General features: G+C 38.8%; 2 protein-coding genes across 2 annotated transcripts; one reads left to right on the forward strand and one right to left on the reverse strand.

Annotated features, from left to right (window-relative positions):
• The first annotated feature begins 1193 nt into the window (after positions 1-1193).
• On the forward strand, positions 1194-9179 carry LOC134655143 (putative carbonic anhydrase 3). The gene is made up of 8 exons (XM_063510600.1): positions 1194-1274; positions 3241-3396; positions 3771-3950; positions 4339-4465; positions 4984-5086; positions 5532-5656; positions 8318-8441; positions 9009-9179. The coding sequence occupies exons 1-8, from the start codon at positions 1241-1243 to the stop codon at positions 9177-9179; spliced, it is 1020 nt and encodes a 339-aa protein (XP_063366670.1). The 5' UTR covers positions 1194-1240.
• A 3636-nt stretch (positions 9180-12815) lies between these two features.
• LOC134656806 (FAST kinase domain-containing protein 4) lies at positions 12816-20786 on the reverse strand. Its single transcript, XM_063512334.1, has 11 exons — positions 20673-20786; positions 20300-20468; positions 19767-19954; positions 18788-19015; positions 17880-18052; positions 17504-17729; positions 17009-17159; positions 15680-15907; positions 14198-14264; positions 13968-14073; positions 12816-13014 (listed from the first exon to the last, which is right to left on the reverse strand). The coding sequence occupies exons 2-11, from the start codon at positions 20466-20468 to the stop codon at positions 12895-12897; spliced, it is 1656 nt and encodes a 551-aa protein (XP_063368404.1). The 5' UTR covers positions 20673-20786; the 3' UTR covers positions 12816-12894.
• Between the last annotated feature and the right edge of the window lie 4980 nt (positions 20787-25766).

Here is a 25766-nt window from a genome sequence, read left to right on the forward strand (position 1 = left end):
ACCTATAATTAGGCTAAAGATAGGTTCACACGGCGTTAATTTTTCCCGCATTAATTTGTTAAAGATGAATATTATAAAATTCCTCATATTGTTACGTAAATAGTTTTAAGTCAGTGTTTTTCCAGTAATTCGATGATATTTTATTGGTCTGCCTGGCGTTTCTGATTATAGCATATTTATTTTATCAGGGTTCCGTTGTGAATTGGGAACCCTTAAGGTTGAGTATCGTGACGAGCGTTCGCTTTTGCGTGTCTATTTTTGTATGGGTTTTTGAACAGTGCGCTAAGCGGGACGTTTTGGAAACTCAGAATCACTACATAGTATAAAACAAAGTCGCTTCCGATGTATGCTTAGATCTTTAAAACTACGCAACGGATTTGATGCAATTTTTTTTTATAGATAGAGTGATTCAAGAGGAAGGTTTACTTATGTATAATTTGTTAACCCGTGCGATGCCGGGGTGGGTCGCTGGTCCTATACAAAATGACACTTAACGCAAACGCGTTCGTCACGTCACGCTATCGAATGAAATTGATACTAGGGGTACAGGTAACCGGCAGCCCGGAAGCCGGTCGTGCGTCACTGTAGCCGGACAAATGCGATTACCTTATAAAACTAACTGCACAGGCGCTGAAACAATAAAAAAATCATTTATAATAAATTAAAACAATAGCCTTTGAGTTTCTTTTATGACATACTTAGGAGGCAAACGGGTAGACGGATCGCTATTACGACTCACGCTTGACGGCACATTTCTAATAGATTTTCCTGTCATCTACATGAAAATAACTATTTTGTGTTTTTTTTTTCAAAATTTTAGTTCAGTAGTTTCGGGGGAGGGGAAATGGTCGGACAGACAGACGCACGAGTGATCCTATAAGGGTTCCGTTTTTTGCTTTTGAGGTACGGAACCCTAAAAAGCGCTACGATTTTTCAAAAACTGCTGGCTGAATCTAAACTGCAGATTATGTGCAAGTGTTTATAAACACTTGCTAGCTCTTCAACTCCATCCAAATTACGTTAAATCTGCGTATTCATCACAGGACATAATATCGAATCACACTGGATGTTTATAATTGAATTGATCTGTATACAAACAATGGGCATCAGTTATTTACTCAATGGCTATTGAAAATCAGTTCACGCATCACTGTGGCAGCAGCAGGATTGTAGTGAGAGAGATCAATCTCAGTTGAGAAATTCAAGTTTTAATTGAAATAAAATAATACGACGTTTAGCAATGTTGTGGCTGTATATCTTCAGTTTAGCTATAAGTAAGTTTACATCTAATATATACTTATAGTTTGTAGCTTTCTAATAGAGCCCGATGGCTAATCCTATTGTCTATTGTTAAGTAAAACCGCTCGTGCCACGTGCCACAACCACCTGCATAAAAAATCGCTCGTTCACTTTACCCAGGTAATTGAATTACAACTCCTATGGAAATTGCAATAAGATTCAAAATGAACTAATGGATATAGTTATTTGTACAAGTGATCAAAGTTTGATATTTCTTCGAGTGCTTATTTTGAGTCCCGTGCAAGCGAAAGATTCTATAATAGATTCACGAGCGTAGCGAGTGAATCTAATTTAGAATCTTGAGCGTAGTAAGGGACTCAAAAGCGCACGAGATGTAAATAACTTTGATCTCGTGTAGTACACAACATTTTTCACCTCAGCGCAGTGAGAACATACCTATTAGACAACTTGAAAAATGTAATCCTTCTTCATCACTTAATACCTGCACTCATGTTTTCTTGAGATATACAAACAATTAAGTTTAATTACCGCAATGGAACACAAAAACAAAACGTAATAATAAATTCCAGTAGAATAATATAGAATTAACAAACATTATTATATATATATATATATATTACAAATAACTGACACTTCAATCGCCAACTTTGACAACAAAAAAAATCTTTGTATGATACGGTCCGAATTGCGGATACGTACTATTTGTCAACTATGGTAGAAATTCTTAAAAGTAAAATAATTAATTTTGCGTGATGATCTGAGTGCCGGCGAGTCGAACGCTACAGAACCAGTCTAAAATGTGTCATCGAGATGCGTAACAAAGGCGCGTTATCGGAGAGCGCACCTACACTGGTTTTTTGAGCGTTGGACTAGCTCGCGCTCAGATGCTAAATAGAATAATGAAGACCCTTTTTTGCAAGTAAGTAGCACATGCGGTTTTACTGAACAATAGACAATAGGATAAGCCTTCGGGCTCTACTAGAAAGCTACAAACTATACCTAACTACTTTACTCTTTGGTTTACATGTTGTGATCAAGATGTTAAAATGTCAAAATGTTTTAACCCTTTTCCAGTAGGGCTAAGATGGTCGGTTTTTTGTCATCTGTCATCGTGCATCACGTTCTAACAAGCATGTAAGTGCGAAAGTGACGCATGAGTCGCATGACATGACAAGTGATAAAAATGCGTCCATGATACCGCCGCATGCATAGTATCAACCACATACGCGCCAATAGAATTCCAACTTTAGCATTCCGATTTAAGGTTCAAATTAGATTGGACTTTTGAGAAATGTGACTTGTCTTCAAATTAACCATCAAAGCTGGATTAATTGGAATATATTTGGATTTTTTGGGAAAACCTTGTAGATTAGTGCGGCTTGGAAATGGTTGAAGCTCAGTGGATCAGTGTAATGTTGTATAGAGAGTATAGAGACCTCCATAGAAGGAGGCCCATGCTTAAGGTTTCGACTAATATTATGAAGTGATGAATGATAATGTTCAATTGATTATGTACGTAATTATATTAGATGGCGTTTTAGAATCCAGATACATTATTATTGTAGAATTCACAGTGTTGCTTTTATCCGGATATCAGTGACGACGATGCCTGGTTTTCCTCATTAAAATAAAAACGCATGAGGCACCACGAGCAGGCCTCCAACCCCCGTCCACCTGGGGGAGCTTACACCTGCTGCGTGTGTGGCCGAGGGATCCTCTCTCGTATAGGGCTTTACAGCCACGAACACAAGTGTCGTAACCGGGATGCTGCTTAAACATCTGACACAGATGGCAAAGGCCTATTATATATGCCCACGTAAATATTATTCTACTTAGTCCAATTGATAAGAACCTGTTGTTTTCTGTATTTTATTTTCTATTTACTTAGTGCTGCCCCGCGCTCAACAAAAACGCTTCGAGCGAATTCGGAAACAGAATAAATTACATATAATTGGAAAAACCTTTGCTTATTATCTTCAGAAGTCGCCGTGACAGCGAAGAGCTCCGGCGGCGCCCGCAACAGTATCCCCATGAACAGGCTCTACACCTCCTCGACCGTCCGTAATGCCCACGCGCATCGTGCTGTCAAGTTGTCCATCGAGCCCGAGCGAGTACGGAATGAATGGCGGTACGACAGTAAGTAGATACCTACCTACAAAACAGGTATGTCCACAAAATTCGTCAAGCCAAAAGAGTGGGCACAGCGACATTTCATCTCGCTCGAATCTTGAGCAGACCAACTGGTTAAGTACCTTACAGAAGACTATACATCATAGCCATAATAACACTGCTACTTACTCTGTAGGTACCTATGTAGTGTTGTGTTCCGGATGGTGAGTAAGGTTTCCAGTGCTCCCGAGGATGCACATGGGGCCTCTATTTATTTTGTCCTTTTTCTTGTCAACACAGTGAATAGCTTGTAAGCTTCCAAAGATTCAGCAACGCCCAACGCGTAAAGTGGTCTCACAATTTTCTCAATATACCTATATCAAATTATTTTGTTCCTTCAGATGCAACGAACTGGCCAGGCCGCCTCTGCCGGGACGGAGTAGGAAAACGCCAATCCCCAATCAACATCAGAACAGAGTTGGTAAAGCCTGACGCGGGCAAAGAGTTCATCAAGTACGGGCCGCTACGGCTGCATGGGTACCAGAGCGTGCTGGTTTCTGGAGTCAACAACGGACGGACGAGTAAGCAATTCAACTATTTTTAGTAGTAACTCTAGCTACCAGCCCGTATTATCTAGGCAAAATACTTCACAGAAAAATATCATGCAAATGGAAGCAAAAGAAAATAATTGATTTTAATCAATTATCATCAATCAAATCAACATCATCAATCATCATCTTATTAGCGTCTCTGGGCTAGTCCCGGCATTTTGCCACGGCTGACTCCGTCCGTTGGCCTGGCAATCTAATCTGAAGAATTCTTTCTCTGTCTAAGAACTATTTAACCATAGCGAATTCCTTCTGGCCTTAGGAACCAAAAGAGGAAATTGCCACTTATTTAGATCTTCGGCGCGGCTCTAGATTTTCCAACATTTGTCCCGCTTAATCTTGGTGTTAATCTTTCTTGCAGTCCAGTTCACAATGGAAGGCGACGAAGCCATGCACCCGACATTAACCGGAGGCCCACTGCGGTACCTCTACAGACTCGAGCAGCTGCACTTCCACTGGTTGTCTGAGCACGCCGTCAACGGATACAAGTAAGTCGAGTAACTAGCACATCTAAAACTAAGCTTGGCCGTGGTCAGGGGCTCCGGTACCTTCTACTAGCTTTAACAGCACTTCCATTTTACTGACTATCACAGCATACTGTCAACTAGTTCAAGTACAGCACTAGCACAGCTCTGACGAAGCTATCCACCCGATGGTAACTTGAGGCCCGCTGCGGTAGATCTACATACTCGAGCAGCTTCACTTCCACGAGTTCCACGATAGAGAAGTCGCAGCCGAAATAGTCCACAAAGTAACACCCCGGTGACATAGTACAAGATGGCTCCCTTGAGCTTTTGCGCTGTGTGCTCCAATAGGAAGTTAACTTAAAAGGAAAGTGCCAATAAACTGGTAATGTCGACTGATAACCGTAGGAGCTGCAGCTCTAAACTATACCTAGATCGTATTTAGACCATCATGATGTAAGACACTTTCAACACGATTAAGTAGTTTGATTATTTTAGGTAAATTATATTGCTCCGTGATCATTACATTCTTTCTAACACAGGTATCCCATGGAGATCCACTTTGTCCACATCCGCGCTGATCTTTCTACAAGTGAGGCTCTGCGGAAGCGAGATGGTATTGCCATAATTGCTGTATTTGGAACAGTGAGTAGGATTTGCCTGAAATTCGAATGTACCTATTACCTAAACCCTACACCTAACAGTATGTTACATAAAAACTTCATAGAAAAGAATACCGCCTTCAAAAAATATGTGAAGTCGGTGCCAAGGCAAATATTAACAGTACCAGTCAATAATATTCAGCTAAAAGCCACAACTCCCAACCTCAGATCCGTCAAACACCACCCCCTGCCTTCATTTTCCACGCCTACCCCTAACCTCTGTCTCGTTAGTTATTTCCACTACAACCTACCTACAACCAAAATTATAATACACCTCTACTTATGTAAGGGCAGTTCAAATTATGAAGCGCAACACGATTCTTAGCAGATGGCCAGAATTATAATAGTTAACTTTTAAGAATTTAGACAGTACCTTGTCTATTGTGAAAAAAGTTTACTTGTGAATACATGAACTGTTTGATGAACAGATAAAGTCGGAGATAGAGAACGACGAAACCTTCATAGCGAGCGAGGTGATGGAGGAGGTGGTGCGACAACTGCCGCAGCTGAACCAGTACGGGGACCGGCTCAGCGGGATCGTGATGAACATGTCGTACGTTGGCACACACACATTACAGTAACTACTCTAGAGACCCTTTTCTTTTAATGTGTATTCCCAAGATTCTAAAAAAGGTTGGGTTCCGCGAGGCCCCCTTATGTGCGAGGCCGTGGGCGAGAGCCCATATCGCGTAGCTATAGGCATGGGCGATGTGGGCCCTCGCCACTGCTTTTAAGCGTACATTATAATGGACGGAGTTATACAGTACGTGATAAGGCACCCGTCACTTAAAAAGACGGGCGTTGTCTTTGTCGCGGTATCCCGCCCCCTAGTAGCACGGTCGCATTTTTATCGTTTATCACCATGGCTGTCACGTTCTAACAAGTATGTAAGTGCGAAAGTGACGGGCATAGTGATAATCGATAAAAATGGAACCGTGCTGAGCCCGCGCAGCGTGCAGCGGTATCATTGTCCCATTTTTATCATCTGTCACCATGCCTATCACGTTCTAACAAATATGAAAGTGTGACGCATGACATGACAGGTGATAAAAAAATAGCTTAATAGGGAGTTTCAGCTTTTGTATCTCAGGGATACGGATTTACGTGTACGTATACGATTACCTACAGTACCTACCTAGTTTCTCTTTAGTCAGACTATTATCATCAATGGGAATAGTTACAACATAACGAAGTTAATAGCCGCGATTAAGATTTTATATCGTATATTTTTACCGAGCCTCGCGTGACAAATGACCTCAGTCGGTTTATTTATCCAGGTTTTTCAATAAGTTAAAAATACCTAGGTGTTCACAAGTTACGGTGCGAACTAGAGCAGCCATTTAAGCTAATGTAATGATTGCTACTTTATGTAAGTAAATTGATTTCCAATTACTACAAATGTAAGTATCCCGTCAAAGATTAAGCAAATAGGATAATTCTCCTGGAAGAAATTACAGCACATTCGATTCAAATAAACCGGAAATCGTGGGTTGAAACCCCGGCTCGTACTTAGCTAAAGTCGGACCAAAGTAACTCTGCATGGCATTTGCAATGCCAACGTATCATCTTGATAGTCAAATTTCTATGAAAATATGACGTTTATAATGACATCTACTGACTTTGTTCTGGTCGTCGAAAAGTCGGTGCAAAATAAGCCAGACTACAGTCACCTGCCTGCCTTTGACGACCGGTCTGGCCTAGTGGATAATGACCCTGCCTGTGAAGCCCATGGTCCTGGGTTCAAATCCCGGTAATGGCATTTATTTGTGTTATGAGCAAAGGTATTTGTTCCCGAGTCATGGATGTTTTCCATCTACTTAAGTATTTGTATATTACATAATACATATCGTTGTCTTAGTACCCACAACACAAGCCTTCTTGAGCTTAGTCAATTTGTGTAATAATGTCCCTATAATGGCTAATCTGGGGGCACGGCAGTGCCCCCGCCAAGTCGAGCGCGAAGCAAACACTGCCGTACCATCCTTTACTGGAACCATTTCGCCGCATTTTCAGGCCCCTATTTGAGAACCTCTGGATAAGACCAGAACGCAGAAATTTTCGTCATCCAGTAAGCTATAATCACATACTTAAAATCCAAAATTTCAAGTCTGTAGGTCATTTAGTTCCGAAGTTAAGCGAAAGCAAAGTTTCGCATTTATGACACTCATTCATTCACTCATGATCATCAGAATATAATTAGTACTTCCCATAAACTCAGAGAGCTGAAATTTGGTACAGAGTTAGGGTTTAATGGCCACATAAAAGGAAAACCTAAAAATAAGTATTGCAATATCAGTCACGTTTTAAAGATATAAGAACTGCATAAGTAAGTTTGTAATCCCATATAAATATATGATATTACAAAGTTACTGTTGCAGTTCCTACAAATAGTAGGTAAAGGTACACTATGATGTACGATGTAAGTATGAATGAAGATATGTTTAGTTATGATATGTGTATACATAGTATGGGTATGAGTACCCGAAAAGAAGGACTGCCTACAAAAAGAGATGAGATCCCATCAAAAACATTACATGTAAAAAGGTGCAAGTCTCGCACCGCTTTTACTACAAAAAAGTTTTGAGACGTAATGTGAAACCAAGTCGGTTATTTTAATTACTTGGCACATATAATGACTTGGCAATCGCACATAATGCTTTACTCGTACCGTACTCGTAAATATGCAATTAGCGCTAGCGTTATGTTCAATTAGAATTATTTTTAATAGGTGATGACGATGATCCTTTTGTCATTATGCAGCCGTGCGATGGCCAAGTCATTATACGTATTACAAATTAAAGATATCTTATTGATACGGTTTTAACACCCCCTGGCACTGATTAAAATAACTGACTTGGTTTCACATTACGTCTCAAAACTTTTTTGTAGTAAAAGCGTTGCGAGACTTGCACCTTTTTACATGTAATGTTTTTGATGGGATAACTATAATATTCATTTACCGGCAATAATATCTAACACATGATGAGCGCGTGATAATGATAAATGTGTGTAAGTAGGGTAATTCGCCAGTAACGGGCCACTGTTAGTAGGTAATTGGCCACCAAATGAATTCTATTCACCTATAAACAGAATTCATTTTAGTATAAGGTTTCAATAACTGGCCAGCCTTCAATAACTAGCCGCCTTATTCTAAAATGGATTTATAGGTGAATAGAATTCAATCTATTAATTGTATTTTCATACATATTTTCAGAAAGCTTCTAACGGCGAACCAGCAGTCTTACGTGACGTACTCCGGATCTCTGACGTCACCTGAGTGCAACGAAGCTGTCACGTGGATCATACTGGACAACCCCGTGTTCATGACTTACGGACAGGTAGCGATAGCTTTTATCAGGGTTCCGTACACGAAAGGTAAAAAACGGGACACAATTACTAAGACTCCACTGTCTGTCCGTCTACAGTTATAGCTAGACAGTTGAAATTTATATAGATGATGTATTTCTGTTGCCACTATAACAACAAATACTAAAAAGTATGGAACCCTCGGTGGGCGAGTCCGACTTGCACTTATCCAGTTTTTATTACCATAGGCGTAACTATAGGATGGAAAGCGGGCAAAATGTCACGGGTAGGGGCTTAAATAACATGAACTTCATCATCATCATAATTACATATTAAGAGCCTGGCTCTTGTCGGTGGAGTAACCGCCATTCTGTTCTTCTCTCTGCCTCTGTTTTGAGCTCCTGATACGTCATACGTTGATTTTCTCTTTGGCCTGGTCCAAAAACGCACGTCTCGGTCTTCCTCTGCCTTTCTTTTTTTCTGTTCCTCCTTAGGTACATGAACTTAGTAAATGGGTAATTTCTTGTCCTGCTACCATTTTTCTCTTACCTTCAATATTCCCGTCTTCAACAGCCAGCTAACTCCTTCCTATTTTTCAGTACAAAGACTTCTCAGACCTGGCCAAGACCCGGTACAACTTCCGTCACCTACAAGAGTCCAACATCACGGTGTACCGACCGAGCACGAGGTTACCACGACCAGTGATCTTCGGCGTTTTCGCCAACATGTTCAATTATGTTGCTAGCTTCTTAAGAAACATGAATAGGTGAGTGTTTGTAGCTTTTAGGTCGGCAAGTCGTAACATTGACATTCACATCCATTCCATTTAACCTGTTGGACGCCAATGACCGATATATCGGCACCGTAGGTTCAACGCCAAAGACCGATTAATCGGTCACATACCACAGAGCAACATAGACCTACGTGCATATGCATAAAGTTCAATTTCAGTTTTGACACTGACAGCTTTTGTGTTTGACACGGCGTCGAAAAGGTTAAATCTCAGTTCTGTTATTGATGAAGTCCACAACCAAACTTTTTTTTACTATCAAGTTTATCCGTGCTGTTATTTCATATTTACATTTATTTAGACATGTTTTTTTTTCAGAATGATAAAAAACGAACCAGTTAAACCGCAGTATTATTAAATGCATGATGACGTTGCAGTTCTTTTAAGTCTGTCTATTGTTGGTAGCCAGAAGATAGAAATACATAACATCTGACAAATGCCAACAGAGTTCAGTTCAAGTGAATAAAGACAAGTGAAAGGTTTTCCGTAGAAAATCCAGTTTTATGAGTTAAAACCAGGGATCGGAACCGGTTTTTTGCAAAAACTTCGAAATAACCATATTTTTCGAATTATTTATACTCGAAATGTAGGACTCAGTTGTGTGTTTAGGTAACCACTTCGTATTATTAGGTTGCCCAATTAGAAATGAAATATCAAAGAACTGAAAGAACTAAAAAATACCGTTTTCGTTCCTATACAAAAAGTACCGGTATCGATCCCTGGTTAAAACAGTGATTAGATAAATGATGTGTAACTGGCCTGTTGAGGCTGTTGGTAAGCGGTTACCGCAGCCTAATAGCAACTAACGATAACGTTTACCCCAAATGCATTCTGAGTAGCTGCTTCAGAGCCCAGAGGGCCTACCGGGAAAACCGAAATTCGCAAATTACGGGGATCTTTCTCTTTTACTCTAATTAAGGCGTAATTAGAGTGACAGAAAAGAGCCCGCAATTTGCAATTTTGGATTTTCGCGGTTATAGCCCAGGTTCCGCTTTCCGACACTTTCTTCTCCATTTCGTACGGTCTTTGACACGCTAGGCAGTTTGAAATAATTTGCATATAAATATATTTTTTAAGTGAATTTTTTGTAAAATAAATTATTAAATACCGAAAGAGCATCTTTTTTATTTTCTTCCAGTGTTTGTTGTTGTTTCTCTTTTTCGAGTGGATTTGAGTAATAGGGGAACTGGAGTAAAGTAAATATAATTTACATTAAAATCGCATTTATTAAATATTCCCTCAAGTTACATACATAAATTACAACCACGCTCACAGACGTCAAAGCAAGTGTTCTTCAACATTTTGTTAGCTTACCATCGTCCACACGTTGAGTGACAATTCGTAAACCTAGTTAGAAAGACGACGTAAGGTCACAGAATAAGTAATATTAATTACTACCGTACAGAAAAGAAAGTTTGACAGCGATTCAGGAACGAATTATCCTGCCCCTTTCTAATGTATGGTACTATCCCTTTCGTCTATTTAGGGTTGTCAAAATTCAAGTCATTATCTTGTCTGTGGTGGTAAACGCAAAGGGGCATCAAGTTGTGCCAACCCGAATAATTGCTCGGAGCAATGCTGAGCCGAACGGAGCCGAGAATGCCCGAAAGGATCAGTTTCGCCACCCTGGTAAGGTTCACGGAAGGACAGTTAAGGTCAGGTGTCAGTGGAACATATGCTTCAAATGTTAAAGAACATCATCCTTGACATCTGAGCAGCGCTACCAACATCACAGTAGCAATGTTAACTCCGCACTCAACATACAGCCGCTCGGAATTATTCAGAAATCATCACTTTGACTTCAAGAAGCACTTTTAGGTCATGGACATAATTCGAACTAATGAAAGGACTGAACCTGATAACAGAGATCGACTTACCGTGTACAGTCATCAGCAGAAGTTGCTAAGCGCGCGAGTTGTTCAAAATTACCTTGACACGCTCTTATTCTCTTAACAAGAAAGTAGCGTCAAGATTATTTTGAACACCTGGCCCGCTTAGCAACTTCTGCTGCTAACTGTATCCAGAGACACGCCACATTGCAGACTGAAGACCGATATTAATAGAACAGTCTTCTTAAATGCTATAAATTTGCCGGCAAAAAACAATCTTAAAGTTTAATACTTAAAATTGAATTCCGATTGTAAACCCGAGGGCCTTTCATTCATACTCTTACATAGTCAAATTTTACTAGTCAACAAATAGTTATCTAAAACTATGTGAATGGATCACCCTCTGATCGTCATTTAACACTTCAATGCCAGCGACCCGCTAGCGCATAGCTCATGTTGGCAGTGAATTTAAATCGCGAATTTGAACTGTATTGTAACAAGTTTAGGTGTATTTTAGCCTTTATAAGTGTACTTAATGTAAAATACAGTCCCGTGATCACAAGCAAACACGGTAAGAGGGTTATTGTTATTACAATGCTAATGAAATCTGGATTCTAACGATAATACAATAAGGACGATATTTGTAAATACGTTTATTCACAGCGTTTGATGATAACTTGCGTCAAGTTATTAAAATAAACTCAACTGAAGTTACCGTATAAAATGATGTACCTACAGATTTTATAGACTTCCAAGTGACCCACAGTATATCGTTAGGTGACAACCAAAGCTCAAGTTAAGAGCCATAGTGAAAGTGAACCATGCTAGTACCAAAATAAGGTTAATTTTTGTTTAATTTTTTTTGCAAGTGAGTTTTGGTAGTCACCTGACGATATGGATTTCACTGAAAGTAGTTCCAATGTATTTTTCTTCCTATGTGAATACCACATATTTATACTTTTTGTACGTATATTTTTACGATCAAATAATAATCCTAAAAAGTAATTTAACCAGTACATAAATAGAACAACAACATGAAATGAAGAAATATACTTAAAGTTGATTTAGTCAACAATAAATTAATAAACAATAACCCCAGTTAGTTAAAATATATGTCCGTAAATATACACTACAGCGGAGCTTTTTATGTTTCAAACTGTTATTAAATAAATTAGAAGTTCGCCGCCTCATTGGAGCGTACCAGATTTAGGGCTCATTTAGACGGTGCGAGAACTCGCATGCGAGTTTCATTACATTGCGTCATTTGATCGGTCGACTGAGTTGATGTAACCTCAATGGTCCGCAATGTAATTAAAATCGTATACGAGTTCGCGCGCCGTCTTAATGAGCCCTTAGATATACAAAAAATGGGATGTGACATGTTTTTTTAAGTGGTACTTATGGGTTGTCTTGTGTTGTGAAATATTTTGTCATAGTACAATCCTAGTTGATCACTTTTTAGGGAAATTTAAAGTCAGGATAGGATAGGAGCCCCTTATTCACTGATCTTATCAATTCGCATTTAAGTCACGAGATGGCAGGACCTCTTCTCCCACACGGGAGTGTGCGTGAAATGCACGGCCTTTTTTTATCAGCGCGAAGTCAATATCAAGTTATTAATACCGATTTAACCACAAGGTGGCACTTTTCGCACGGTTCTTAACTGCGTGTGCGTAGACATGTGCATACGTCACGCAAGCGGTGTGCCGTATCTTATAAGGATCTGTATATTACAATGCGCACGTGCACGTCTACGATACGCATCCGGTGTGCACAGCCCTTAAACATGATTCATTTCATCCATATAAATTCTTCTACTAACAAAACAGATACTTAACTCTGTACACATATACATTGTTCGCGGCTCTATGAGGCGGACTTATCGCTAATAATCTCCTTTAACCGCTTTTCGATGTATTGCACTCGTGTGACCAGTTTTTCGCGCGGGTTGAACTCCGTGTATGGGATCTGTAGCACTTTGAAACCCTGGAAACCAAATAGAATCGTGAAAGTTACCTGTAGATGGCGCTAATGTCATACTATCGTGACAGGTCGCGGTAGGTATTTAATACGATAAGAAAAATAAATAGAAGACACCTTTAACCCACTATCTTTGAATTTTAAAACATTCCCGAGAGTCCCGAAAACCCGACTATCGGGTATTTTATGATTTTGTTCCTAGGCCGGACGACCCGATAGGCGGGATCATGGTACTACAGCTTTATATGACGAAATTGTTGTGGCCTGATACGGATGTCTTGCTCGGCTGGGTGGCAATGAATGTGTTAAGTATAGCAGCTCGGAATGAAACATCGAGTCATTCTAGAAAAAAATACTTCCCTCCAAACAAAATTACTACGGACCATCGTTGGCAATGGTACTTTGACCGTTGCCTTCCCCATTCAGAACCTTCCTTCCTTTAAAATTTTGAAGTTAATCATAAACAGTGATCGGGGATTTCTATGCCACTTGGGGTGAATTACCTCAATCATTATGCTAGTATGGATATGCCGCGGGATTCCGGGATTCGTGTGCGATATAGGAGAGTGTTTTGGCATGTTACTGTTAATCAATTAACCATGCATTGCATATATTATTAATATTAATAATTGAAAATTTGAAATTGAAAAATTGAAAACTTAATAATTTTTTGAATAATATTTTTTTCTTTAAATCATAACCAACACTGTTTTTTACCGTCCTTTATTTTATAAACGAATTACCAACACCGAAATAGCGTTTACTTTTCGAACAGTTTTGTTCCTATCGCGGGCCAAGTGGCGTATCCATATTACCATTTCGACTTGATATCCCGCGGTGTGGCATAGAAATCCCCGATCACTGATCATAAACATCACATTTTATCCAAAGCAACCAGGGCAACCTATCGGGTACCCCGACAAGGGTCTACATGAGTCACGGATGAAATGGCTGTGTACCTTAAGTTGTAGCATCCTGGTGTATAGCTGGTAGATGCCGAGCGGAACCGCTGTCTTTCTAGTGAGGTCGTGGTAATCCAGGCCCAGCACTGCTATCCTGAATACGCTGTAGAAGAAATATTCATAAGTATATATATGTATATAGTAGAGCAGTTGCATTTTAGTTTTTCAGCCCAGTTGAATGTTACATTTTACATTATGCTTATAAAGGTTTACAGGGGCACAAATACCTCTTGTCATTTGCTGCTTTTTCTAACGGTACTGGGTGACATTTAGAATCTATCGCGAACTCCGCATCTGAAATAAAAGAAAGAATATAGGTAGAGTTAGACCAAGAAAAGTCTGCAACGATTTTGATAGCACACGCAGTGCAAGTGTTATTTTAAACGTCAAACTTCTATGAAATAATGACGTATAAATAACACTTGCACTGCGTGCGTATGCTATCAAAATCGTTGCAGATTTTTCTTGTTCTAACTCTATGTACATGTGATTTTTAAGATGCTCCTTGAATAAATTTAATACGGTTTTTCTACTCCAGCACTTAAATGTGTCAATTAAATGACTGACAGTGATATCTAAAGCAATGTCATTTGAATGATTTGTCTATAGGCTCATAAGATGACTGCTAGCAGTCATCTTATGAGTATAATACAACTGCTTTATTTTTTTTAAAGATACAAGTTCCGATCATCTTGATTGAAAGAGGTATGTTTTCAATAATAATATACAATAATAACTCTTTTTTTTTTTAAATAATAACTCAATTTTTTTTAAATAATAACTCTTTTTTTTTAATAATCTTTTTTTTTTTTTTTTTTTTTTTTTTTTTTTTTTTTTTTTTTTTTGCTGCAGTTGTCATAGAAAAAGTAATGTATGCAACAGCTCATAATTGGTTCTTAAAATTCAAGGGTCGAAGTTACAAAACGAGACGTAGTCGAGTAACCCTTATTATATCACTGTTGCATAAACTACTATAGGATGTAGGTACACAAAATATGCATTCACAGGGCAGAAAAACGTAGAATTCGTTTTATTACTTAATTGTTACGCTTCAAATATAAACTCAACGTGGCATCGACAAATATCATCAGAAGACAATCAAAACTCTACTATCACAATTAAAGAGCCCTAATAAACCATGCTAGCACTAAAATAATAAATTAAAATTAGATAAATTGTGTCTGTGTGTTTAGAACTAGAGATGCACCGGATATCCGGTCACTATCAGGTATCCGGCCTATCCGGCCGTTATTTTAGTATCCGGCCGGATACCGGATAGTGACCTACTATCCGGCCGGATACCGGATAGTAAAATTAACACATTTTGGGGTAAAAAATGGAATCTAAAAAACAGCGATCATAATGCTAACGACACAGTAGATAGAAATGAATACGTAACCAATGTCACACAATACACTTATTTGTTTACACAAAAATACTCGCGCGCACTTGTAACTATAAACGAACTTACTACGTAATGACATGATAAAACTCGTTACGATCCTAGAAATGTGTCCGCACGAACGTTCACTACGAAACAGGTCGAAACCTGCACGACACGCACCTGCAAAACTCAAAATATAGGTATAGTTCCGCCGGCCGAATATCCGGCGGCCGGATACCGGATATTCGGCCAGTGTCCGGGCCGGATATCCGGTATCCGGTATCCGGCCAAACAACTATCCGTTGCATCTCTATTTAGAACTCACCATACAGAAATCCCATGCCGCTATTACACTCCCGCTTCATAAACGCATCAGCGGACACCAGACTCCTGAAGGTGTCCATGATGGAGTGCACGTACAGCGTCTTCTCCTTAGTGTACACGAGGGGTACACCGACGGAGATGTCCGAGGGGAGGCGCGGGGAGGCGGGGGCGGTTAGCTGGAGGTAGGCGTCGATGGCCATCAGCTTGCGCCGGGACGGGATGAGGATCTCTGAAATGCAATTTTCTCGTAATGCATGTTAATTATAAGATGTAATTATTTTTGAAAAGATGTGTCCCGCCGAGTTTGTTGCCGGTCCCATAATGGGATACCCTCCTCCAATTGAGGGGGGATTTAAATCTTCTCGGGGCAGAGGTGTAGGGTTGGAGCCGGTCTACCTAGCTTTATTTGACGTTCATAAGCGCATTGTAATTATGCCTACTTGAATAAACTATCTTTTATCTTTATCTTATCTTTATCTTGAAATAAGAAAAAAACGGCCAAGTGCGAGTCGGACTCGCGCACGGAGGGTTCCGCACCATCAACAAAAAATAGAGCAAAACAAGCAAAAACGGTCACCCATCCAAGTACTGACCCCGCCCGACGTTGCTTAAGTTCGGTCAAAAATCACGTTTGTTGTATGGGAGCCCCACTTAAATCTTTATTTTATTCTGTTTTTAGTATTTGTTGTTATAGCGGCAACAGAAATACATCATCTGTGAAAATTTCAACTGTCCAGCTATCACGGTTCGTGAGATACAGCCTGGTGACAGACGGACGGACGGACGGACGGACAGCGGAGTCTTAGTAATAGGGTCCCGTTTTTACCCTTTGGGTACGGAACCCTAAAAATCTATTAATGTTGGAGGTGGAGTGGAGGACGTAAACAGATAGATTTAGCTAGTCTTAATCAGGGTTCGAAATTATCCAGATAATTATTAGTATTTGATAATTATCGCGTTAATTATCCAATAATTATTCCAGGTATGGATGGTGATCGTGCTAATGGTGCTATATTTATTTTCTTTGAATTCTTTGACAATAAAAAATAATAATGGGGCGTTTTTTATATAGATATCAGGTTTTAAATTTTAGGTTATTATCAAAGCAATAATTATCAGGCATAATAATCACGATAACTATCATGATAACTATCATTGATAATTATCCTTTCGGACCTTGGTCATAACTGTCACAGGTCTAATACAAAATTAATTTCATTTTTACAGTGACAGTTATGACTGTATAATTTGGCCTCGACCGGATAAGTATCGATAAGATGTCAGACCGGTAGGCCTCAAATCTAAATCTCACCCAAAGAATCTCACTTACCGCCTAGTGACAGCAATTTGTCAATAAATTCCGGCTGAATAGTCGACACCAGTTGCTGGGGCTGCGCCTTGTCGAGTGTGAGCAGGGCGAACACGAAATCCAGCCACGCGGACGACTTGGCCATCTCCTCTTCTTTAAGGGATTCTGCTGCCTGGAAAAGTAGAATAACATCAGTTTAATATATTATGTTTCACATAATCATTGCTACATTATGATTCATAAAGTATCAACAACGAATCTCACTGATAAACAGGCAGAAATACCGACTGCAGAAGGAGGAGACTATTCCTAACCCTCCAACAAAAAAGGTAGTTACAGTTTGGTGTTCTGACCAGGATACTTTGAACAACTTTTCATAGGAACAAAATCCACGGTAGCTAACATAACAACAGCGGATGCATATTCCCCGCGCGACACTCTTGCATGTGTTTCTATCCACTCTGTGACAACGACTAAATCATAGTTACAATTTGGTGCCGTGACCAGGATACTTACTTTGAACAAGTTTTCGCTATTTGGCGGGATAAAATCAACCGTAGCTAACGTTACAACAGCAGACGCTATGTCCCCCGCCCGACATGTTTGCATATGCGTTTGTATCCACTCAGTGATCGCTGTGAGGGCTGGCTCGTGGCGGTATTTTAGAAGGCCGAGCGATACTATGATGGAGTTGACCACAGCTGGCTTGTCTTTGTTGGCCGGTAGGCATTCGATTACGTCTCTGAAAGAAAAAAGAATAATTGTAATTCTTAATGTCTAACGGGCTGTCAACTGTATTGTGTTCCAAAAACTGTGTTACTATAACAAAAACTGTATTGTGTTAAGTCGCAAGCAAACCCTCTCATACCTTTTCTTGATCATAATTACTCACTTGCATATTCTATCCAATAATAATGGATCGGGAAAGTTGAGTGTGGCCATAGAGAACAACAGGTCAGCAGATTTCTTGAGGTCTATGGTGTCGGCCTGTCGTGTTATGTTGTATGATAGCGCTCGGAGCAGGGGCGTGCTGCGGCGCCCTTTTTGATGGAGAGCTCGCATCACCTGGCAAGATTGTACTATATTTTTGGGGATCAGAAAGTATCAAACATTTCAAATCTCGAACGTAGAGGAAAGTGGTTTTACTTTATGAATTAGAAGAGGTAAAAAAGGTTCCATAGTAAAGAGGTCACATTATAATATATTATTATTACAATATTAATTGGCGTGAAGTAGCGCAGGACTTGTCTTGTCTCGGAGGCCAAGTCTCATTTCAGGTCACTGAGCCAAGAGTAAGTATACAGGGCACCTAAGGCTGTTCCAGAAAATGAACTTATAGGTCTGGTAAAAGTTTCATGGTTTTCGGGATAATCGAACTTTTCTGTCTTTTTTAATAGCTAGCTAACTTAACTTCAAGCTATTGAAAAAAAACAGAAAAGTTCGATTATCTCGAAAACCATGAAACTTTTACCAAACCTATAAGTGCATTTCCTGAACCAGCGTAAGGTGCCCTGTCGGTGGTTAGAAGGTTATTCATTAATTACTGGGCACCCTATATAATTAACGCATAAGAAAACAGAACGTCCTCTTATATTACTGGTCCCATTAACATTATGCCTACACAATCACTCAAATTTTTCTTGGACTTGTAAAATATAGTGTCAATGCTTGACTGGTATAGACAGCTTGTTTTTCCCTATTTAACACTCTTTGAAAGTCATATCTTCTTCTTCATTCTTCTCTTTATATTTATAATGTGGAAGAACTGAAGACTCATCTCCAAAATCGTCAGTAACAAACCTTAACCATCTGTGGCAGTGTGAGATTAGCAATCAGTCTCGCTGCCTCATCATCCCCCGTGATGCCAAGCACAGTACTCAGATCCTCCGCCATGGTGAGAGAGCTCATAGCTTGGGTAGTGCTGGTGCGTGCCAGGATCCGACACAGTTTCAGGAAGCGAGGGTCCTTCTCGAAGTCTGTGATCTTTACTTTATTGGAGCTGGACCAGTCTGATAAGATTGATACCATCTGCAAATGAAAAGGGAATTTTAAATATTTTAACTAAACATATGATTGTCAATTTTTCAGCAAGAAAGCGGTAAACTTTTATGAAATTCAGAACAGTCAAATATTAAAAATTATCTTTCTATTTCTATTATATAAAACCTATGCTTTTAAAAGCTTTTCTAAGGACTGGCTTTTTCTCTTTAATAAATCTCTCTAAAGCAGCTTTTTGATATACAGTTCAAACTCCATATAACGTCACTCAATATAATGTTTCACTCCCTAGGTTTACTTTAATATTAATTTCTCTCTATTTAACGAAAACTCTCTATAACATATAGAGTTTACACTGTAATTCTAAACAAATATGCCTTATGTGAAGAATAAAGTTAAAAGGATACAGTAAAATTGACCCATGAACTAAAATTTCACTTTAGCAATTACTATTACTGAAACATCCTCAAAACAGTTTGAAAAAGGGACTCTAAAGTAGAGTTATAAAAAAAACTTGTCAGTAAATCTATTATTATTATTATATAATTATAGGCGAGCAGCTATTGAGCTGATGAGCCTATGTCACACAGTGTCCAGTGTTATATAGTTCAAAGTTTGTATAGTCATATCACTTCACTAGTAATCATCAGTCTAACTTATTGCTTAAAAGCCAATTGTCTGTTTTTAAACACATTGACCGAGGGGGCAGTCACAACACTATCCGGTAAATGGTTCCAAGCCGCCACGACACGGTTGGACAAGGAATCTAGTACAAGTTTACCTTCAAAGCATGCCTCCTTGATACGACAGGGTTCTCAGCCACAGCCAACAAGCCGTTAATGTCAGTAGCCTTAACAATCTGCATGTCCATCTGCTGCGTGCGGCTCTGCTTCACGGACTTGGGGCTGGGCCGCTTCGGTTCATAGGTCTCTGGAGAATTTAGTGTGGCAAATGCCGCTGCTACTAAACCTAGGGATTGATACAATGTTGTCAGTGAAGTATACCTTATACAAATAGGTGTGATAATTAAATAAATGGTAGAGAAACATTATCAGTATCTATGATTATAATTGATAAATGTGTTGATACTATTGAGAATATGTTAGACTTAAAGTATCCGCATTTAGGCCAAAGTTGTAAAAAATTGAGAATATGATGCATTCAAATAGTATTGTAACTTAATGTTAAGTTCATATTGGACTAATGCCTTAGGGACATGTCAATTGTGATGCATTCCTGATGAGATTTAGATAACCCTTAATAGCTAGCCTAATAGGTAGCGGTTGAAATGTCTAAATTACTATAGATTTTTACCTGACTTGGTGTCCTTATCATGTTCTGCGCTTTGGGCATTTTTATTAGATAAACTTCCATCAACTTCCAGCTTGTCAGCCTTCACGACTGTGGCTCCGGCACTGGAATACTGCCTCAGGGTCGCTCGACTTCCTAACCTCCAAATTACACTCCCACTGAATTTAAGCATCTAGAACAGAATTTATACTTCAACCACTTATACAAATAGCAGTATATAACAGGTGGAACCCTCTTGTTTCACCAAACAACGTAATTTAGGCAAAAAAGATGCAAAAAGAGGGAAATAATACCGTCTTACATCACGGCTTAGATATCAATATTTTTATTCCGCGTATAACTGAATTTTAAGGACATGATAAGTATTAAAGTATACCTTTTAGTTCGAATTAGTTTATCAACAGATAGTAAACAGAGATCATAGGGTTTTAGAGCATTTGGAAAAATCTTATTTTTGAGTGTTTTTGACAGAAGTGTCACGACATTTCTTAAAATGTTGCTGCTTAAAAAAAATTAACTAAATTTTTTTTTATTTTTTTAAGCAGCAAAATAAATAAAAAATAAAAACAAAAAAAATGTTTACACTCATTTCTTTATTTTTTCTAAAAATAAATCATGTTTATATACAAAATGCAATACATAAATCAAAATTATATATATAGCTGGTCAAGCAAATCTTGTCAGTAAAAAAAGACGCGAAATTCAAATTTTCTATGGGACGATATCCCTTCGCGCCTACATTTTTCAAATTTGCCGGCTTTTTCTACTGTCAAGATCTGGTTGACCAAGTATAAATTAAAAACAGTTGTGAAAAAGAAATAGAAGGAGTAACAAAACGCCATGATAGTGTTGAACATCTTCGATTTAGTGTAATATTTTTTTACTTGATTAAAGTTGTAAAAAGAAAGACCCTACACCAAGAAAATGTATTCACTTAACGTGAATTAATGTTTATTTTCTAAATCAATATAATTTTGATAAAATCATTAGACAACAGATACAAAAGTCCAAAAAAATTGATGCGTTTCGAAATAATATCGATTTGTCATGACAGATAAAAACGAGTCGCATCACTACTTCACATTGAATTTGCAAGCGGTTGTGGGTGGGATTTGTTGATATTTTTGTGACTTTGTATTCTAATTAATTGGAAACAATAAGACCGGTGATGATTTTCGTGAAAATGGTATGTATTCGTAAGCTATTATTGACTAGAAATGCTAATTGGATCATTCACACTGACCCATACTACGACGATTGATATCGGTCAACCTTGGCATACGATATTAATAATTTTCAACCGTTTCTTAGCCGTTTTTTAGCTCTTATTATGATTTTACATTCTTTTCAAGCATATTTCTTTGAATATGTAAAACTTTGGGTTATATTGTGCGTAGTATCGTTATAAGTATTATCTATCAGAAAGTAAAACTACCTGCCAATGTTGATAAACGACCAAGTACCGCATTTATGCAGATCTTTATCTCGTCTCGTTATGTCTCGTGCTTGCTCTATCGTATCTATAACATTGAATCATTAAATTTAAAGTTGATGTCCTATTGCTTTTTTTTGCTAACATGTTTCAATGTATATAAGTAGCCCAAATATAACCTGACCGATTTCTAAGATCAAGTTCGTCATATATTTACTATGGCGTACTTGATCTTGGCGAAATGGACAGACTATACACACCTGCAAAGATTTATAAACAATAGATTTATTACATGCCTTATTTAGAACCTTATTTTCCTATAAGGCATTGTAATAAGTGGTAATTAATATCCTCATAACACTTTTACATTTTGATAGCAGGCCATGTCTAGTCTAGTTAATTCTGTTATCGCAAGCGTTTATTAATTCAGTTATCGCAATATGGCACCAGCTTTTGGCTGTCTATCTCGGACTATTTGCTATAAAGTATTGTAGGTAGTTGCAAAAATGATAATTCAATATGCTTAAATTATAATCATTACTTTTTTAACACTTTCATTACCTCTCATTTCCTATACAAAATGTACCTGCCCGGCAGGTTCTTGGTAGCAAAGAAGCTAATCACCACCACCATAACCATTCTTAACCTTATATACATATATGGCGGTTTAAAATTGTGTGTTCAAACGTGGGAAAAAGGTGATTGAATTTTTTTGTCAGAATCCTTATCCAACACAGTTACAATTCGGCAGGATTACCCTTCCAGTCCCAAGTTACCCCAATTGGCAATACAATATTCATTTAAAACACCCGTTTCCTTGCTCCACACCTGTGCTGAAATGCACTGTTTGCACCACACAAGGCATTGCTCAAGCTTGCTCTAATCAGGTCACAAGTGTAATCTAATTATGCCCATAGCAGTGTTATGCTTCCTGGTGCATCACACTGCATTTCATTGTTCTTTATTTAAAAATCTGTGTCACATGATAGAAGTATTGTGCATTCGGATTATATTGACGAGTAGAGAACCAAAGTAAGTGACCTCTGTAGAATGAAGCGCTATCAATAACATTATACGATACACAGTGCTAGTAAGTGATGGTGGAAATGGTTGTATGAGTTAATTGTATCCAACAAACTAGATTATTCAGTTGCTGGTTTAACAAAGTATGTATTAATTGCTGTTACAAAGATAAAATATAACTTGTTATAATAACAGTAATAACTGAAGAAAAAAATCTGATGCTAAATAATTTGTTTTTTTGCAAGTTATGTAGGGCTCATTTCTAATGTAGATGTGCATCAGATTTTATGGATACTTAAATGCCTTGAACATTCGGCTGGTGTTCGACATTTGTACGAATGTAGGTAGCATAGTCGACCAAATATCAAATACCTAGCCATAATAAAATCAGTACTACTCATGAGTTTATTACTCATTTTCGTCACTTAATATTGACTATATGAGGAAAGGAAAGACACATGAATGTTCGGGCAAATCTCGAAAACGTATCAGCAAATTAATGTACATCATAAGAGCGTCAGCTATTCGGTTATCGGCAATATCGCTATCGTGTCATCTATGCATGGACGGCGTGCCAATGTATTTTTTTGATGACAATGATGACCACTACACTCCTGTGGGTGGGATGGAATATGGTAAAGACCAAACCCCACACAGACTTTAGTCACGATTTTATCACGTGATAAATACGTGACCAAACATCCGTTTCTTTCTATCAAGCGGTGTCAGAAAGCTTAAAGGGACAATTAATATCAGTCGCTCGCACAAAAATAGTCGCTCACTGAAGTAGTTTTTCATTTCGGCCGGATGACGGTAAAATTAGACAAATTGTCGTTTTTGACTGCGCGGTTAATTTAGGAGTGTTGACAAGGAAGCGACACATTTATACGTATGAAATAGATTTTATGCGTGACGGCATATTATAACTTATACACATGGTTTGATTGGTTTGAGGAAATTCAAAAATATGTGTGTAGTCAGGCCCGCGTCAGGTCAGCGTTGGGACTATAGCTGAATTCCTCACGTGCTTGAGAGGCACGCAGCAGTGGGACGTATATGCTAGATTTTAAGTGCGCTGAACGCATGCATTATCTGAATGTAGGGAAAATGCCAATGCGCTTACCGCTGCGTTTACTGCGTAAAACAATGTGGCATTAGATTATCAGATGTCAAATGGGTGTGGCAAACGCATTGCGTTTAACGGTGCATATTATTTTAACCTATTCCCGCGCTTTTAAAAGCCGTGCAGGTAGATGTTGATAACCGTCATGCCTGGCACTTTGACGAAAACTTCCAGGCACTCGAAAAAAAATAGATTTAAGTGTACGAATCTCTTGCAGGCGGGGGCCCATGGCGTCGGTGCGGCTCGCTGAGTGCGCTCCGCTCCCTGCCCCCTCCCGGACACTGCGAGACTCCACAGGTGAGCCTATTGGCAAGGTGCGAAGTCGGTGGAGGGGGAAGTGGCGCTGATCGTCACAAACACAGGTAATCTTATGGAATGTCCGCCATTAGTACTAGCGGCAGCCGCTTGAACTAATTTTACTCCATAAGATTTAATGTAGAAAGTCTGCCAAAATGAGGGCAGCACCAGTCGTGCACCTAGCGAATATTATCCAGGAACGAGAACATAAGGTTTTGGGACTTACCTAAACTTGCCTCTTCTCAGACACTTATGTTCTGAAAGAAAGAAGTAAATAAGATGAAAACCTTTGACCTGGGGCCTATTGCATAATAAAACACAAGCTAATAGTGATTTTACATACAAAATCACTCACACAGCTTGTATTTTTGTATTAGCTGCTTTTGTGGTGTTTTGTCGTGGTGGTTTTGTATGCGTCGGTGGCAACAAGAATACGACCCGCCTGATGGTAAGCAGTATTCGTAGCCTATGGAACGTTTGAAACTCCAGATGTGTTACATGCGCACTAATTCAAATGTCCATTTGTTCTAGACTGTTCTATAACGGAGGTGTCGCTCGTGCTTCACGACCTGTCGTGGAGATCATCAGATGGCCCGCAGAGCGACTGGCATGGAAAGGTAAGTGGCCATATTTTCAGCAATAAATTTTTAGGTGTTATTTAATTTTTTTATGATTAAGCTTGGTGTATGATAAGGATCCTGGCCGAATTTAAGTCATCTCTGCATTTTTTTCGAAAATGTTTTTTGCCCTATTACAGTAGGTGCAGCCCAGGTTTGAACCCACGATTATTGACCACCACATATGAATAATTAAGTTTCGTTAAAATATAGGCAGTTGAATCTTATTCCTATTACTTTTGCGGTGATCTTATTTATCTTCTACCGAGGAAAAAGCTAATGCTTTTAAGCATAACCTAAACCTTTTAAAATAAATAAGTAGATCGACGGTTTCTTCTAGATCTAATAAGCATTTATTAGTAACGCCAGTAAGCTCTAATGTAAATACCTAAAGCCGTTATATAGAATTTTCGATTCAACGCAGGATTAAAAACGTAACGTAGGTCGAGGTCACAAGGGAGCCGAAGGAAGGAATATCGATCCTGTGGTTCCGCAAAGAAACAGTCAACAGACGAAATACTCGAGTGGAATGCTTAAAATCTTCAGGGGGCTTAACCCTCGCTTACAAAACACGACAGCAAACCTAAATAATATATGGATCAAATTTAATGACTATTAGTTCGCGTAAGGTAACATAAGATACTTGTCAGTAGCAGGGACCGGAACCGGTTACCTTAACCGGGGTTTTTCATAGGGTTATTTTAGAAGTGGTTATAAAAACCCCTACCATAACGGTAACCGTCTGATAAGGTAACACTTTGATTCGGTAACCGTATCAGATCGAGTTAACCCCTGTTACCGGTAACCGAAATAAAAACCCCGTCTATGCTGTTACCTCATAATAAGGTTTTGAACCAGTTCAAACGATTGTAAACTTTACGCAGACTTAAATTCAACTTATTATTGAATAACCGTGGTTGGCATGGGCGGTCTATGAAGCCTCCAGCACAAACAAGTTTTTTTGCCGGTAACTTCGCT

This window comes from Cydia amplana, chromosome 2 (genome assembly GCF_948474715.1).
Source record: "Cydia amplana chromosome 2, ilCydAmpl1.1, whole genome shotgun sequence".
NCBI classification, from domain to species: domain Eukaryota; kingdom Metazoa; phylum Arthropoda; class Insecta; order Lepidoptera; family Tortricidae; genus Cydia; species Cydia amplana.

Bases quoted from the DNA above. Each gene is read 5' to 3' on its own strand.
- LOC134656806 (XM_063512334.1), bottom strand. From the start codon at position 20,468: ATGCTTAAATTCAGTGGGAGTGTAATTTGGAGGTTAGGAAGTCGAGCG. The intron at 19,955-20,299 runs GTAAAAATCTAT...ATCAATCCCTAG, and splicing joins TGATAAGGACACCAAGTCAG to GTTTAGTAGCAGCGGCATTT. The intron at 14,265-15,679 runs GTGAGTTCTAAA...CTTTTATTTCAG, and splicing joins CGGCATGGGATTTCTGTATG to ATGCGGAGTTCGCGATAGAT.
- LOC134655143 (XM_063510600.1), top strand. From the start codon at position 1,241: ATGTTGTGGCTGTATATCTTCAGTTTAGCTATAA. The intron at 3,397-3,770 runs GTAAGTAGATAC...TTGTTCCTTCAG, and splicing joins GAATGAATGGCGGTACGACA to ATGCAACGAACTGGCCAGGC. The intron at 8,442-9,008 runs GTAGCGATAGCT...CCTATTTTTCAG, and splicing joins TGTTCATGACTTACGGACAG to TACAAAGACTTCTCAGACCT.